At 44.2% G+C, this 13,191-nt stretch overlaps 2 protein-coding genes across 3 annotated transcripts; one reads left to right on the plus strand and one right to left on the minus strand.

Annotated features, from left to right (window-relative positions):
- The first annotated feature begins 37 nt into the window (after positions 1-37).
- Positions 38-10,148, plus strand: LOC135541918 (ruvB-like 1). Of its 2 annotated transcripts, XM_064968415.1 has the most exons (11): positions 38-362; positions 569-655; positions 816-948; positions 2,885-3,036; positions 3,120-3,209; positions 4,104-4,253; positions 4,412-4,475; positions 4,682-4,880; positions 5,045-5,147; positions 5,279-5,370; positions 9,766-10,148. In XM_064968415.1, exons 1-11 carry the CDS (start codon positions 222-224, stop codon positions 9,923-9,925), a joined length of 1,371 nt encoding a protein of 456 aa, XP_064824487.1. In that variant the 5' UTR covers positions 38-221; the 3' UTR covers positions 9,926-10,148. The 2 variants fall into 2 exon arrangements, with proteins under 2 accessions (XP_064824487.1, XP_064824488.1); XM_064968416.1 differs by lacking the exon at positions 38-362 and having other exon boundaries at positions 567-655; positions 749-948.
- Positions 10,149-10,735: 587 nt separating this feature from the next.
- Positions 10,736-12,635, minus strand: mustn1a (musculoskeletal, embryonic nuclear protein 1a). The gene is made up of 3 exons (XM_064967203.1): positions 12,322-12,635; positions 12,027-12,156; positions 10,736-10,956 (listed from the first exon to the last, which is right to left on the minus strand). Exons 1-3 carry the CDS (start codon positions 12,328-12,330, stop codon positions 10,859-10,861), a joined length of 237 nt encoding a protein of 78 aa, XP_064823275.1. The 5' UTR covers positions 12,331-12,635; the 3' UTR covers positions 10,736-10,858.
- Between the last annotated feature and the right edge of the window lie 556 nt (positions 12,636-13,191).

The following is a 13,191-nucleotide window of genomic DNA, read 5'->3' on the forward strand; positions in this document are numbered from 1 at the left end:
GTGTACCTCTTAGAGCTAAAAAATGAACTTTGTGTTATTTCCTTCAACTTCCTTGGTAACCCACATGGAAACAGTTCTTATCATACCTCACTGAAACAGATCGCATCTGTTTGTTTTGTTTTACCGCGCCAATTCTAAATGTGAATAAATAACGATCAGGAAGGGAGCATTTTTGTTTGCATTTGTTACTTTATTATAAGACGTTCATAAAATACACAGCCATGAAGATCGAGGAAGTCAAAAGCACCACGAAAACCCAGCGCATCGCGTCTCACAGTCATGTGAAAGGACTCGGGCTAGACGATGCCGGGAATGCAAAGCAAAATGCGTCAGGTCTTGTTGGACAGGAGACCGCAAGAGAGGTATTAGCAAACGAGATGCTAAGCTAACTAGTTAACGTTATATCAAAAGTAGGTTACGTTTAGTTATTTAGCTAGCCACTGTATTTCAGAAATCAGGTTTGTATTGCATTTTTCTTAGATGTATTATTTATTTTTCTATTCCTCTTTTTCAATTGAGCATCTACATCTTTTTATGGATGTTCTTTACCTTTGTTTTCTGTCAACAGGCTTGTGGTATCATTGTGGAACTGATCCGCTCAAAGAAGATGTCGGGAAGGGCAGTTTTACTTGCTGGACCTCCCGGTACAGGAAAGGTAGACAAGATTTTACTGCAGTACTTCAATGATACCCCAAAGTCGTAATTGTGAAATGTCTGATATGCTTACTGTGTCTTCTGGCCTCCACAGTAATAGAAAGAATACAACTTGAGAGACTTTGACCAACCCTACTTTGCACCATCTCATTCCCCCCCAGACTGCCTTGGCTTTGGCTATGGCACAGGAGCTCGGCAACAAGGTGCCCTTCTGCCCCATGGTGGGCAGTGAGGTCTACTCTTCTGAGATAAAGAAAACAGAGGTGCTAATGGAGAACTTCAGGAGGGCCATAGGTGAGGGGCCACACACAAACACAGGGCCACTGGGAATGGATCACACACGCTAGTGCTGAGCGAGTTGTGCTTTTTAAGGTAGTTTCAGTTCGATTATGTAAAAAATTATCCCAGTTTTTGATTTCAGTTTCACATTTTTTGGGGGACTTTAAAGCTGCAGTATGTGACTTTTTGGGCGACCTGACTAAATTCACATAGAAATGTGAGTTTTAGTCCTATCTTTCTCATTGAAAGCAAGTCTAAGAAGCGGTAGAAATGTTCAATATGCACTATTTTAGTAGTTCTTCAAAGTAAATAAGGCATACTTTATGACTGCTGAATACCAACTATCAATCACTGAGGTCATGTATTTTACCTCAAAGCAACTGCTCTCTATCCCTCTCGATTATGCATTCTTCTCTCTTTTACATAGCAGGTGTAAGACCGGACAAGTAGACGTGCAATGAATTATGGTGATTGTAGTTAATTACCACGTTTTAATGTGTGAAACTATACTGAACAAAATATAAACTCAACATACAACAATTTCAAGATTTTACCTAGTTACAGTTCATATAAGGAAGTGAATTGGAATAAATTAATTAGGCCCTAATCTATGGATTTCACATGACTGGACAGGCCCACCCACTGGGGAACCAGGCCCAGCCAATCAGAATGTTTTTTTCCCCACAAAGGACTTTATTACAAACAGAAATACTCTTCAGTTTCATCAGCTGTCTGGATGAAATCTCACAGGTGAAGAAGCCGGATGTGGAGGTCCTGGGCTGGCGTGGTTACACGTAGTCCGGTTCGACGTACTGCCAAATTCTCTAAAACGGCGTTGAAGGTGGTTTATGATAGAGAAATAAACATTAAATTCTCTGGCAACAGCTCTGGTGGACATTCCTGCACTCTCCCTCAGCTTGAGACGTCTGTGGCATTGTGTTGTGTGACAAAACTGCACATTTTAGTGTGGCTTCTTTATTGGCCCCAACACAAGGTGGACCTGTGTAATGACCAGGCTGTTTATTCAGCTTCTTGATATGCCTCAGGTGGATGGATTATTTGGGCAAAGGATAAATGCTTACTAACAGGGATGTAAACAAATTTATGCACAACATTTGAGAAAAATAAGCTTTTCATGCATATGGAACATTTCTGGGATCTTTAATTTCAGCTCATGACACATGGGACCAACACTTTACATATTGCTTATATTTTTGTTCAGTATATGTAGAATATTGGCCTGTTGGAAATTTTAACTCCCTACTACATAATTGAACCGGCGTCGGTCAAGTAGTTGCTTTACAAAACAAACAAACATTTGGTTAATCGCTCAGCACTAACACACGCTCATAAGCTTGGGTCAATTGGAGACCAGATAAAGCTGCACCCTCCATTCCTCTGCTGCACCACCATCAGAATAGACTCCAGAGCCAGGTGTTCTCCTCCTGCTGGACAGAAGCAGGTCTCGGGGAGGGTATCAGTGTGGCTGACACTGGGGAGGATGGCCTTGGAGAGGGATTGGGGGAAGGGGTTTGTTGGAGTGTTGACATTACCTGTCACAGAGAAGGAAATGGAGCGTGGGTTGAGTGGAGTGGTGGGCATCACCCTCACCCCACAGAACACACAAGTTTAACGATGGAGGAAAATGGCGGGATACATTCTGAGCCTGTCGACACCCCCCTGATAAGAGCACTCTGACAGATGGTTTCTCCCTCAGAAGTGTTCCCCCCCTGCCACTCACACACTGGGAGGCTGTATGCAGGAGGAACAAGGGCTACAGTGTGATCACATTACAAAGAGAGAGGACCATGCACTGTACACACAGTCTCACAATCTCCATTAAATGATCCACCAGGTAGACCAAAGGATGTGGCGTTTTTTATTGATTCAAGAGAGTAAGGCTTTACAGAGTCTTCATTCATTGTGTGTGACCCTGTCCTCCCTCCTCCAGGGTTGCGTATTAAGGAGACCAAGGAGGTGTATGAGGGGGAGGTCACAGAGCTGACCCCCTGTGAGACAGAGAACCCCATGGGTGGTTACGGGAAGACCATCAGCCACGTCATCATCGGACTGAAGACCGGCAAGGGTACCAAGCAGCTCAAGGTCAGGCACGAGTCAGAGGCTAGACCAGTCCATATAGAAGTTGCCCATGTGTCTCACTGTCTGTCTCGGTGGTGTTTTTGTAGCTGGACCCCAGTATTTATGAGAGCCTGCAGAAGGAGCGTGTGGAAGCGGGAGACGTCATCTACATTGAAGCAAACAGTGGCGCCGTCAAGGTATCAGTACACTTCCACTTATTACAGTACACTTCCATACAAACACTCACTTTGGAAAGGCTCCCATACACAAATTACACATTTGCAATGGCTCAAACGTTTAAGTCCAGAGTAATTGTAAATGGCGTAAGTAGTAGATAAACTAACAAACAAGTACACAAACTAAGAATACCCCCCCAAATAAAACAACACTAAAAGAAGAGTGCGCTATCCTCCTGGGCCAGTCCTTCATGCCGGCTCTGTTTCATCTCTACTGTAGGCATTCTCCAGCTCTTCATCGCCCCTGGGTTTTATTCTCCCTATCTCTTCATCTCTCCTCCGCTTCCTCTGTTCTGGTGGACAGCCTCATGGCATAGTTTGACGCTTGTGTTGACGGCTTCTTTAATCGGTGCAGGTGGGCCAAGGGTGTAGGTGGGACGGGGGGTACAGGTGGCTGGGGGCCTTACATTTGTTGCTGTTGACAGCCCCCAGAGGACCCTCCCTGACTCTTTCACCCCCCCGCCTCTTGCATGCCTTCCTTTAGATGGCATGAAGTCCAATCATACACCTGCTCTCACTCCCCCCATCCCTTCTTTTTGATCCCCTATGAAGTGATTGGCCTAGTTTCAGCCACCTGACCACCTTTGATGGGATTGGCCTAGTTTCAGCCACCTGACCACCTCTGATGAGATTGGCCTAGTTTCAGCCACCTGACCACCTCTGAATGGGATTGGCCTAGTTTCAGTCACCTGACCACCTCTGAATGGGATTGGCCTAGTTTCAGTCACCTGACCACCTCTGAATGGGATTGGCCTAGTTTCAGCCACCTGACCACCTCTGAATGGGATTGGGTTAATATTTGATGCCTGTGTTCTGTGTTGAACCATTCCTTCCATGTGTGTGGGGTGTGCACAGAGACAAGGTCGGTGTGACACATTTGCCACAGAGTTTGACCTGGAGGCTGAGGAGTACGTGCCGCTGCCTAAGGGGGACGTCCATAAGAAGAAAGAGATTATCCAAGACGTCACGCTACACGACCTGGATATTGCCAATGCTAGGCCACAGGTATACACACACAGTCTCCCCTAGACCCTGACTCAAGTGAATATGAGACTGTACTGCAGATATACACTGAGAAAATAACTGTTGATTGAAAAAGAATTATGCACAAACAAAGACACACTTGATCTTTGGTTGTTAAAGTGAGGTTCCTGTCCTCACAGGGAGGTCAAGATATCCTGTCTATGATGGGACAGCTGATGAAGCCCAAGAAGACCGAGATCACAGGTAAGACCTGAAGCACGTAACCTAACTTTTTTAAACTCACAACCCTAGTTCTATCCTTGTAGTAATAGCAGCTTGTACTTTCAACCCCCCCCCCCCCCAATAGGCATCATTCAACGAACCCCACCCTTTCTGCTCTGTCCTTGCCTTTTGATTGGCTCCCTTGCTTGATCCTTGGCTCTTTATTGGCTCTTCATGCTGTACATTAGACAAGCTGCGAGCTGAGATCAACAAGGTGGTAAACCGCTACATTGACCAGGGTGTGGCTGAGCTGGTCCCTGGGGTGCTGTTTGTGGACGAGGTGCACATGCTGGACATCGAATGTTTCACTTACCTGCACCGAGCTCTGGAGAGCACCATCGCACCCATCGTAGTATTCGCCTCCAACAGGGGCAACTGCCTCATCAGGTGGGTGGGTGGGTGCTAATGTGCATGAATGTGAGTTACTCTGACAGTTTGTTTTGGAACTTATAAAGTTGCACACTCTAATTATGCTCCCAAACATGTTAGGGTTATAGCAACCTATTACCCTGTTTACTAACCTGTCTGTTGTGTGGTTGGTTGGTTATAAGGGGGACAGAGGACATCAGCTCTCCTCATGGCATTCCCCTGGACCTGCTGGACAGAGTCATGATCATCCGCACCATGCTCTACACACCGCAGGAGATGAAGCAGGTGTGTGTGTTATCATGTCCGAGATGGCATTCCTACATATGAAGTGTGTATGTGTGAGTGATGGTATGTTAATATATGAAGTATGTGGTCACTGTAGCGTGATGCTGACAGCGTGTGTGTGTTCTCTGTAGATCATTAAGATTCGTGCTCAGACTGAGGGGATCAACATCAGTGAGGAGGCCCTCAGTCACCTGGGAGAGATCGGAACCAAGACCACACTCCGGTAACACTCACCAGTCGGTTACTCTGTGCATGTGTGCTCACTCCACTGTCTCTAGTGCAGGGGTCTCCAACAGCTAGGAGTAGCTCGCAGCCCAGCTAGGAGTAGCTCGCAGCCCAGCTAGGAGTAGCTCGCAGCCCAGCTAGGAGTAGCTCGCAGCCCAGCTAGGAGTAGCTCGCAGCCCAGCTAGGAGTTGCTCGCAGCCCAGCTAGGAGTAGCTCGCCTAATAATTCACTTTCAGAATTGTTTAAAGAAATAGTCATGCGTGATCATTTCAGCACCGTTTTTGATGCGGATTTGCGACTAGAGTGGTGTACTCTTGATAAATCACTCAATGTTTTCATTGAATCAGTTTGGATATTTGGTAACAATTAGGCTGGGAAAATGTTAGCTATGTTGAGATGAGTCCTAATGATTATCTTTATTATATATAGTTTGCTCACATATTAGCCGATCAAAACATTTTGATAGCATGTTATGTAGCTTAAAAGAAAATTCCATCCCAAAACTTGCCCAGCCAGAGAACAATTAACCAAATGTACAGATGGAGATGAATTGAAACAAAATCACATTGATTGATAATCAGACATGTCACAGGCAGTTGGTTGGGAGAAGGAAGGGCTACTACACGAGTTAAGAGCAAAATCCACTTGTTAAAGGAAAACTCCACCCAAAAACATATTTTGATGTTTCATTAGTCTATTGTTGGCATAGTCACAAACTGTTTTCCTTGTCAGCAATCAAGTTTTCAAAATAGATAACTCAAAATACAGAAATCATCCCTGTATGGAGATGAATATTTATACAGTTACATACAGTATCTTGAAAACATCTAAAATGTAAAAGAATGGAATTAAGAAATATAGAAATGTTAGAACGAACAATGTCAGAGTCCGGCGTATAAATATATGTGATGGAATGTGTACGAAATATTCTATCCATCCTGTTTATATCGGCAGAATACATAGAATAGTATATGTACAGCAATAGTTGAATAGGATGGACTTGACTAGAATGCAGTATTTGGCCTTCAGAAAGTATTCAGACCCCTTGACTTTTTTCCATGTTTTGTTACGTTACAGCCTTATTCTAAAATGTTTTTTTTATTTTTTATTCCCGCATCAGTCTACACAAAATACCCCATAATGACAAAGCAAAAACAGATTTTAGACATGTTTGCAAATATATAAGATTTTTAAAACGGATACCCTATTTATATAAGTATTCAGACCGTTTGCTATGAAACTCGAAATTGAGCTCAGGGGTGCGTCCTGTTTCCATTGATCATTCTTGAGATGTTTTTACAACTTGATTGGAGTTCACCTGTGGTAAATTCAATTGATTGGACATTATTTGGAAAGGCACACACCTGTCTATATAAGGTCCCACAGTTGACAGTGCATGTCAGAGCAAAAACCAAGCCATGAGGTTGAAGGAATTGTCCGTAGAGCTCAGAGACAGAATTGTGTACCAAAACATTTCTGCAGCATTGAAGGTCCGCAAGAACACAGTGGCCTCCATCATTCTTTGATGGAAACAGACTCTTCCTAGAGCTGGCTGCCCGGACAAACTGAGCAATCGGGGGAGAAGGGCCTTGGTCAGGGAGGTGACCAAGAACCTGGTGGTCGCTCTTACAGATCTCCAGAGTTCCTCTGTGGCGATGGGAGAACCTTCCAAAAGGACATCCATCTCTGCAGCACTCCACCAGTCAAGCCTTTATGGTAGAGTGGCCAGACGGAAGCCACTCCTCAGTAAAAGGCACATGACCGCCCGCTTGGAGTTTGCCAAAAGGCACCTAAAGACTGACCATGAGAAACCAGATTCTCTGGTCTGATGAAACTAAGGCTGAACTCTTTGGCTGGAATGCCAATGGTCACATCTGGAGGAAACTTGGCACCATCCCTACGGTGAAGCATGGTGGTGGCGGCAGCATCATGCTGTGGGGATGTTTTTCAGTGGCAGGGACTGGGAGACTAGTCAAGATCGATGGAAAGATGAATGGAGCCAAGTACAGAGAGATCCTTGAGCCCTCAGGACCTCAGACTGGGGCAAAGGTTCGCCTTCCAACACGACAACGAACCTAAGCAGACAGCCAAAACAATGCAGGAGTGGCTTTGTGACAAGTATCTGAATGTCCTTGAGTGGCCCAGCCAGAGCTCGGATATGAACCCGATCGAACAGCTCTAGAGAGACCTGAAAATAGCTGTGCCGCGATGCTCCCCATCCAACCTGACAGAGCTTGAGGATCTGCAGAGAAAAATGGGAGAAACTCCCCAAATACAGGTGTGCCAAGCTTGTAGCGTCATACTCAAGGCTGTAATCGCTGCCGAAGGTGCTTCAACAAAGTACTGAGTAAAGGGTTTGAATACTTATGTAAATGTTATCTGTTTTATTTTTCATAAATTTGCAAAAGTTACTACAAACCTGTTTTTGCTTAGTCATTGTGGGCTATTGTGTGTAGATTGGGGGGGGGGCAATTTAATATATTTTAGAATAAGGTTGTATCGAAAATACATTTGGAATAAGTCAAGGGGTCTGAATACTTTCTGAATGCACTGTACATATGAAATGGCTAAAACAGTATGTAAACTTTAGACGTGGAACACTGGTCACTTTAATATGTACATAGGACAGCAGCCTCTAAAGTGCAGGGTTGAGTAATTGGGTGTTAGCCGGCTAGTGACTAAAGTTCAGGACGGTACTGAGCGGAGGTCCGGCTAGTGGTGACTATTTAACAGTATGACGGCCTTGAGATGGAAGCTGTTTTCCAGTCTTTGTGTCAGCTTTGATGAACCTGTCCTGACCTCACCTTCTACCTAATAGTAGGGTGAACAAGCCATGGCTCGGGTGGTTGATGTCCATGATGATCTTTTTGGCCTTCCTGTGAGAGCGCGTTCTGTTTAAATTTAACTTAGCCTACTTCAATATAATCATTCATTCATGCCATTACACAGCATCCGAGTCATTCATGCCGTTAAATGCAATCAAGCATTTTACTATTATGTATAAGACCAGCACAGGTGGTCGGCCTCTACCGCAAACTGTCCAGTATCAGACACCTCAAGCTCTTGGCTTCTATCAAATCAAATCCACATTGACATTATCCCTAGTTAGTCGCAATTGGCTTATAAAAACATAACACTGTCTGTCGATTAATTTCCAGCAATATTGCCCTTGTATGTGTGTCACGGGAGGTTGGTGGCACCTTCATTTGGGAGGACGGGCTCATTGTAATGGCTGGAGCGGAATAGTTGGAATGGTATCACACATGATTTCTATGTTTTTGATGCCATTCCATTTGCTCTGTTCCAGACATTATTATGAGACGCCCTCCCCTCCACAGCTTCCACCGATGTGTGCGTTTCTGTCATTCACTTCGTGTAGCCAGTTAGCTACTTCTGGTGAGACAGAAATACTTTCCCCAAAACCTTCTCATTTAAATGTTAAGTGCAAGGTAGGCTTTCCTGGCAGAATTACACTGAGTTTACCAAACATTAGGAACACCTTCCTATTATTGAGTTGCACCCCCTTTTCCCCTCAGAACAGCCTCAATTCGTCAGGGCATGGACTCTACAAGGTGTCCAAAGCGTTCCACAGGGATGCTTCCCGCAGTTGTGAAGTTGGCTGGATGTCCTTTGGGTGGTGGACCATTCTTGATACACACGGGAAACTGTTGAGTGTGAAAAACCCAGCAGCGTTGCAGTTCTTGACATAAACCGGTGCGCCTGGCACCTACTACCATACCTCGTTCAAAGGCACTTACATTTTTTATCTTGCCCATTCACCCTCTGAATGGCACACATACACAAATCATGTCTCAATGCTTAAAAATGTTCTTTAACCTGTCTCCTCCCCAAGTGACATCAATAAGGGATCATAGCTTTCACTTGGATTCACCTGGTCAGTCTGTCATGTTTTGTATTCTTGGTGTATATCATGATTATTTGTATCAATCGGGTGGGCTTTTGTTTTGCAAGCTGTGTCATGGCATATGTAACAGCAAACACATCCCTAGACCAGCAAAATCCTATCTTGCAAAATGCACAATTAAAGGGGTATTAATACTCTAATCTGAATTTGTTCCTTTTTTTTCAGCACGCAAAAATTGTATTCTCATGTGATTTAAGCATTGAGATGAACTCCAAACATACAATTTCTTGTTTCTCTATGAATAGTTGTGATTTTGAGTGAAAATCCCCAAACCAGGAAAAATAACAGAGAAAATGGAGTTTGGGAAAATACAAAGAGTGCCTATTTGAATGCTAGAGGGAAAAATTAAGTAGCTCTTGACATATTTCATAATTCTAAAGTAGCTCTCATGCTAGAAAAGGTTGGAGAGACCCATACTCTGTGTGTGTGTGTCTGTATGTATTGACTCACCCACCCCTCTCCTCTCAGGTATGCGGCTCAGCTGCTGACCCCAGCCAGTCTGTTAGGCAGAGTCCAGGGGAAGGAGGGAGTAGAGAGGGAGCAGGTGGAGGAGATCAACGAACTCTTCTACGATGCCAAGTCCTCCGCTAAGATCCTCCAGGACCAGCAGCACAAGTACATGAAATAAAGAACTATTGTCCACTCCCTCCACCCTTCTCTACCTCCCTTCATCCTCACTTTCTACCACAAGGCCTTCCTCTCATCCTTTTGTTCCGAGCCCCCATCAAGCTGCCCCATCTGTGCATCATCCACTGTAGTAGCTTGTTACGTTCAGATAAATACATTGTTTTAAAGGTTCTTTGCGTGTTAATAAAATGTGATTTTTTTCCCCAATAAAACGGAAAACTTTTTGTCATTGTTGCTTTCAGACTTATCAGATACACTAGCTAGAGTTAACTGATACAGTACAGGACTGGGAATGGCAAAGAGATGCTCCTTAGCATAATGAGAACATCCACTTCTCAATGAACACCGAAAGTGTATAGCTGAACAGCACCAATATGTATTTTGGGGAATCTTTCTTTTTTTTGACCCCTTTTTAGTGATATCCAATTGGTAGTTAGTCTTGTCCCATCACTGCATCTCCCAGACGGACTCGGCGAAGGTCGAGAGCCATGCATCCTCTGAAACCGAAGTCAGCGTGTGTGCGCCCGGCCGCCACAAGAACTCAAGAGCGCGATGGGACAAGGACATCCTAGCCAGCCAAACCTTCCCCTAACCCGGACAACGCTGGGCCAATTGTGTGTCGCCTCATGGGTCTCCCGGTCGCGACAGCCTGGGATCAAACCCAGATCTGTAGTGACGCCTCTAGCACTGCTGCGCCACTCGGGCGGCCCAACTCAAATATATTCACACACAACCAATACAGCCTACTCAACTGACATCCAGTTAATGCCCACTTACACTCCTTTCATAACAATCAAGACTCCTGACAGAATGAGGGTTCAAGCTTTTTATTAAAAAGTTAAGAAGTACTTGACCATAAGGCCCATTCAGTCACACAAGTGTGGTTTTAAATATAGGCCAGGCTGGAGTATAAGAAGTGGCTTTACTGCCTCTGCTACTTCTTGATTTGTCGAGCCTGGGGCTTGTTGATGGCGGTCTCTCTCCCTGAACGCACTCCACTGAACACAGAAGGGGCGACTTTACCCGCACGCTCTGTGAACACAACACAGATCCATCCATCACTCTGAAGTCAGGTAGCTACAGTCGAAAAGCTATGTCATACCGTAGATATGTATAAACATCCATAGTTCATGCAACAGGGAGATGGGCAGTGTGTTTGACAGTCTTGAACATCCTCAACTGCGCTGTATATGGAGTGGAAACTTCATCACAGTAAGGAACGCCCTTCTCTAATCACGAACTCCCTCTCTTGTTCAATAACACTCTGGCTTTGTTTAGAAAGGCAGCCCAATTCTGATCTTTCTTCTCTCACTAATTGGTCTTTTGACAGATTAGATCTGATGTGAAAAGATCTGTGATTGGTCAAAAGAACAGTTAGTGGAAAAAATATCAGAATTGGGCTGCCTGTTCAAACACAGCCCAGGTTCTCTATATGTACACTAACTTGTATGTAAACTTATTTCCAAGCTTAAAGGAGCAATCAGCAGTTGCTACATCCATTCTTAGACTTAATATGTACCCATTGATTATTGAAGAATATAAAACTTAGAATTGTCTGAAGCTTAATTCAACTGTCATATCCCATAATAATCCATAATAAGTTGTTTTATTAAAATGTTTGTAAACAAATAAATGCAAACAAACATTATATAGCCTCAACACGATTCAATCTATAATTTCGATATGTATAGCCAGTCCTTGCATCCATAGCTCTGTATATGAATTGAGATTTGTAACATTTCAGCCCCATCCCTCAACCTTTTACGGAAACGGCTGGGGAGTATATTTTGTTATAGTTTCAACTGTTGATTGCCTCTTTAAATCCGCCACAAAAACGACAAACAGATTTCAGAGGTTTTTAAATATATACTCCTGCCCCGTAGACTTACCCCAAACCAGGGTTTCCCAAACTCCATCCTCAGGATCCCAAAGGGGGCACATTTTGGTTTTTGCCCTAGCACTACACAACTGATGAAAATAATCAGATAATCTTCATTCTTTGATCATTTTAATCAGTTAGGGCAATAAAACCAAAATTGCACCGAGTTTGGCAAACGTTGCCCTAACCCCATTGTCATGCCAATAAAAGTGTCACTGCTCACCGCACTCATCCATCACTTCTATGGTCTTGCCCTTTAGCGTTCCTTTGGAGCTCAGCTTATCCTTCGCTCCGATCAGATCCTCCTCGCTCACCTCAGGACGTTTCAGCTGTCCCTCCTCCCCCTCTTCAGGCTGGAGAAGAAGAGAGGGAAGAATTGGAATGCCAAAGAAAGACAGCTGAAGAAAAGTTCCCATGTAGAGTTCTAGGTTTACTAAGCAGGAACTTTCTAGGCAAGTTTCAGTGAGATCATGTCATAACTCTACATGTCCCTCCCTAGTCCAGCACTGTAGTCTTACCTGAGACATGGTGACTGACTGTGAAGTAGTGGATGATCCTCCTGGATAAAGACTGTTGTGGTCAGAATGACTGCGGCGCTCTCTTTCTCTCTCTCTGCAGTGCAGGCCAACACACACACTGTAACTCTCCAGTGAGCTGTAACTCTGTCTGCAGGCCCAGTAGATGACTCAGTGGGTCAGTGGACTCCTCCCTTCTTTCTTCTCTCTCACGTTCTCTGGGTCTGTTTGTTCTCAGGGTGGTGTATCATTAGGGAGTGAATGACGTGATCTGCTCTACAGTTGGAACGATCTTGCCTTCTTTTAAAGAAACTCCTCAAGGATAAATAAAAGATCACAAATCAAAGTCTACAACTCAACTCCTCCTCCACTATGACAACATTCTGTTATGGCCCTCCTCATTTTCTCCTGTCACTAGGCCAAAATTGAAATGAGATCAAGACTTCTTTCCATCCTCAACAATAACAACCTAAGGAACCAATCTAACCCTTACACTCATCAATGGATAGAAGAGACCCTACAGTCAAACAGAGCAACACTTTACCATGCATATGTCCATATCACAATCATTCAATGGACAAACAAATAACATGGGCAGAGAAACAACTTACATGGCAACAGAGGTATGTCTCACTCCCTCCCCTTCCTTCCTCTGTTCTGTCATTATGTCATTAATCTGTTCCTCTTCCGAAAAAAAGGGGGGGGCTGACAGAAGTCCCATATAAAACCTAGTAGGATCTTTAATTAACATTGTGAATCATGGAGAGAACAGCTGGAGCTACAGAAGGCTGTTTCCACCTTACAGCTCCCTCTAGACATTTGAAAGCCAATACTATAAATGTTATCATTCTCAGGGCTGCTAGGCAATGGTTT

This window comes from Oncorhynchus masou, chromosome 6, assembly GCF_036934945.1.
Source record: "Oncorhynchus masou masou isolate Uvic2021 chromosome 6, UVic_Omas_1.1, whole genome shotgun sequence".
Lineage (NCBI taxonomy): Eukaryota > Metazoa > Chordata > Actinopteri > Salmoniformes > Salmonidae > Oncorhynchus > Oncorhynchus masou.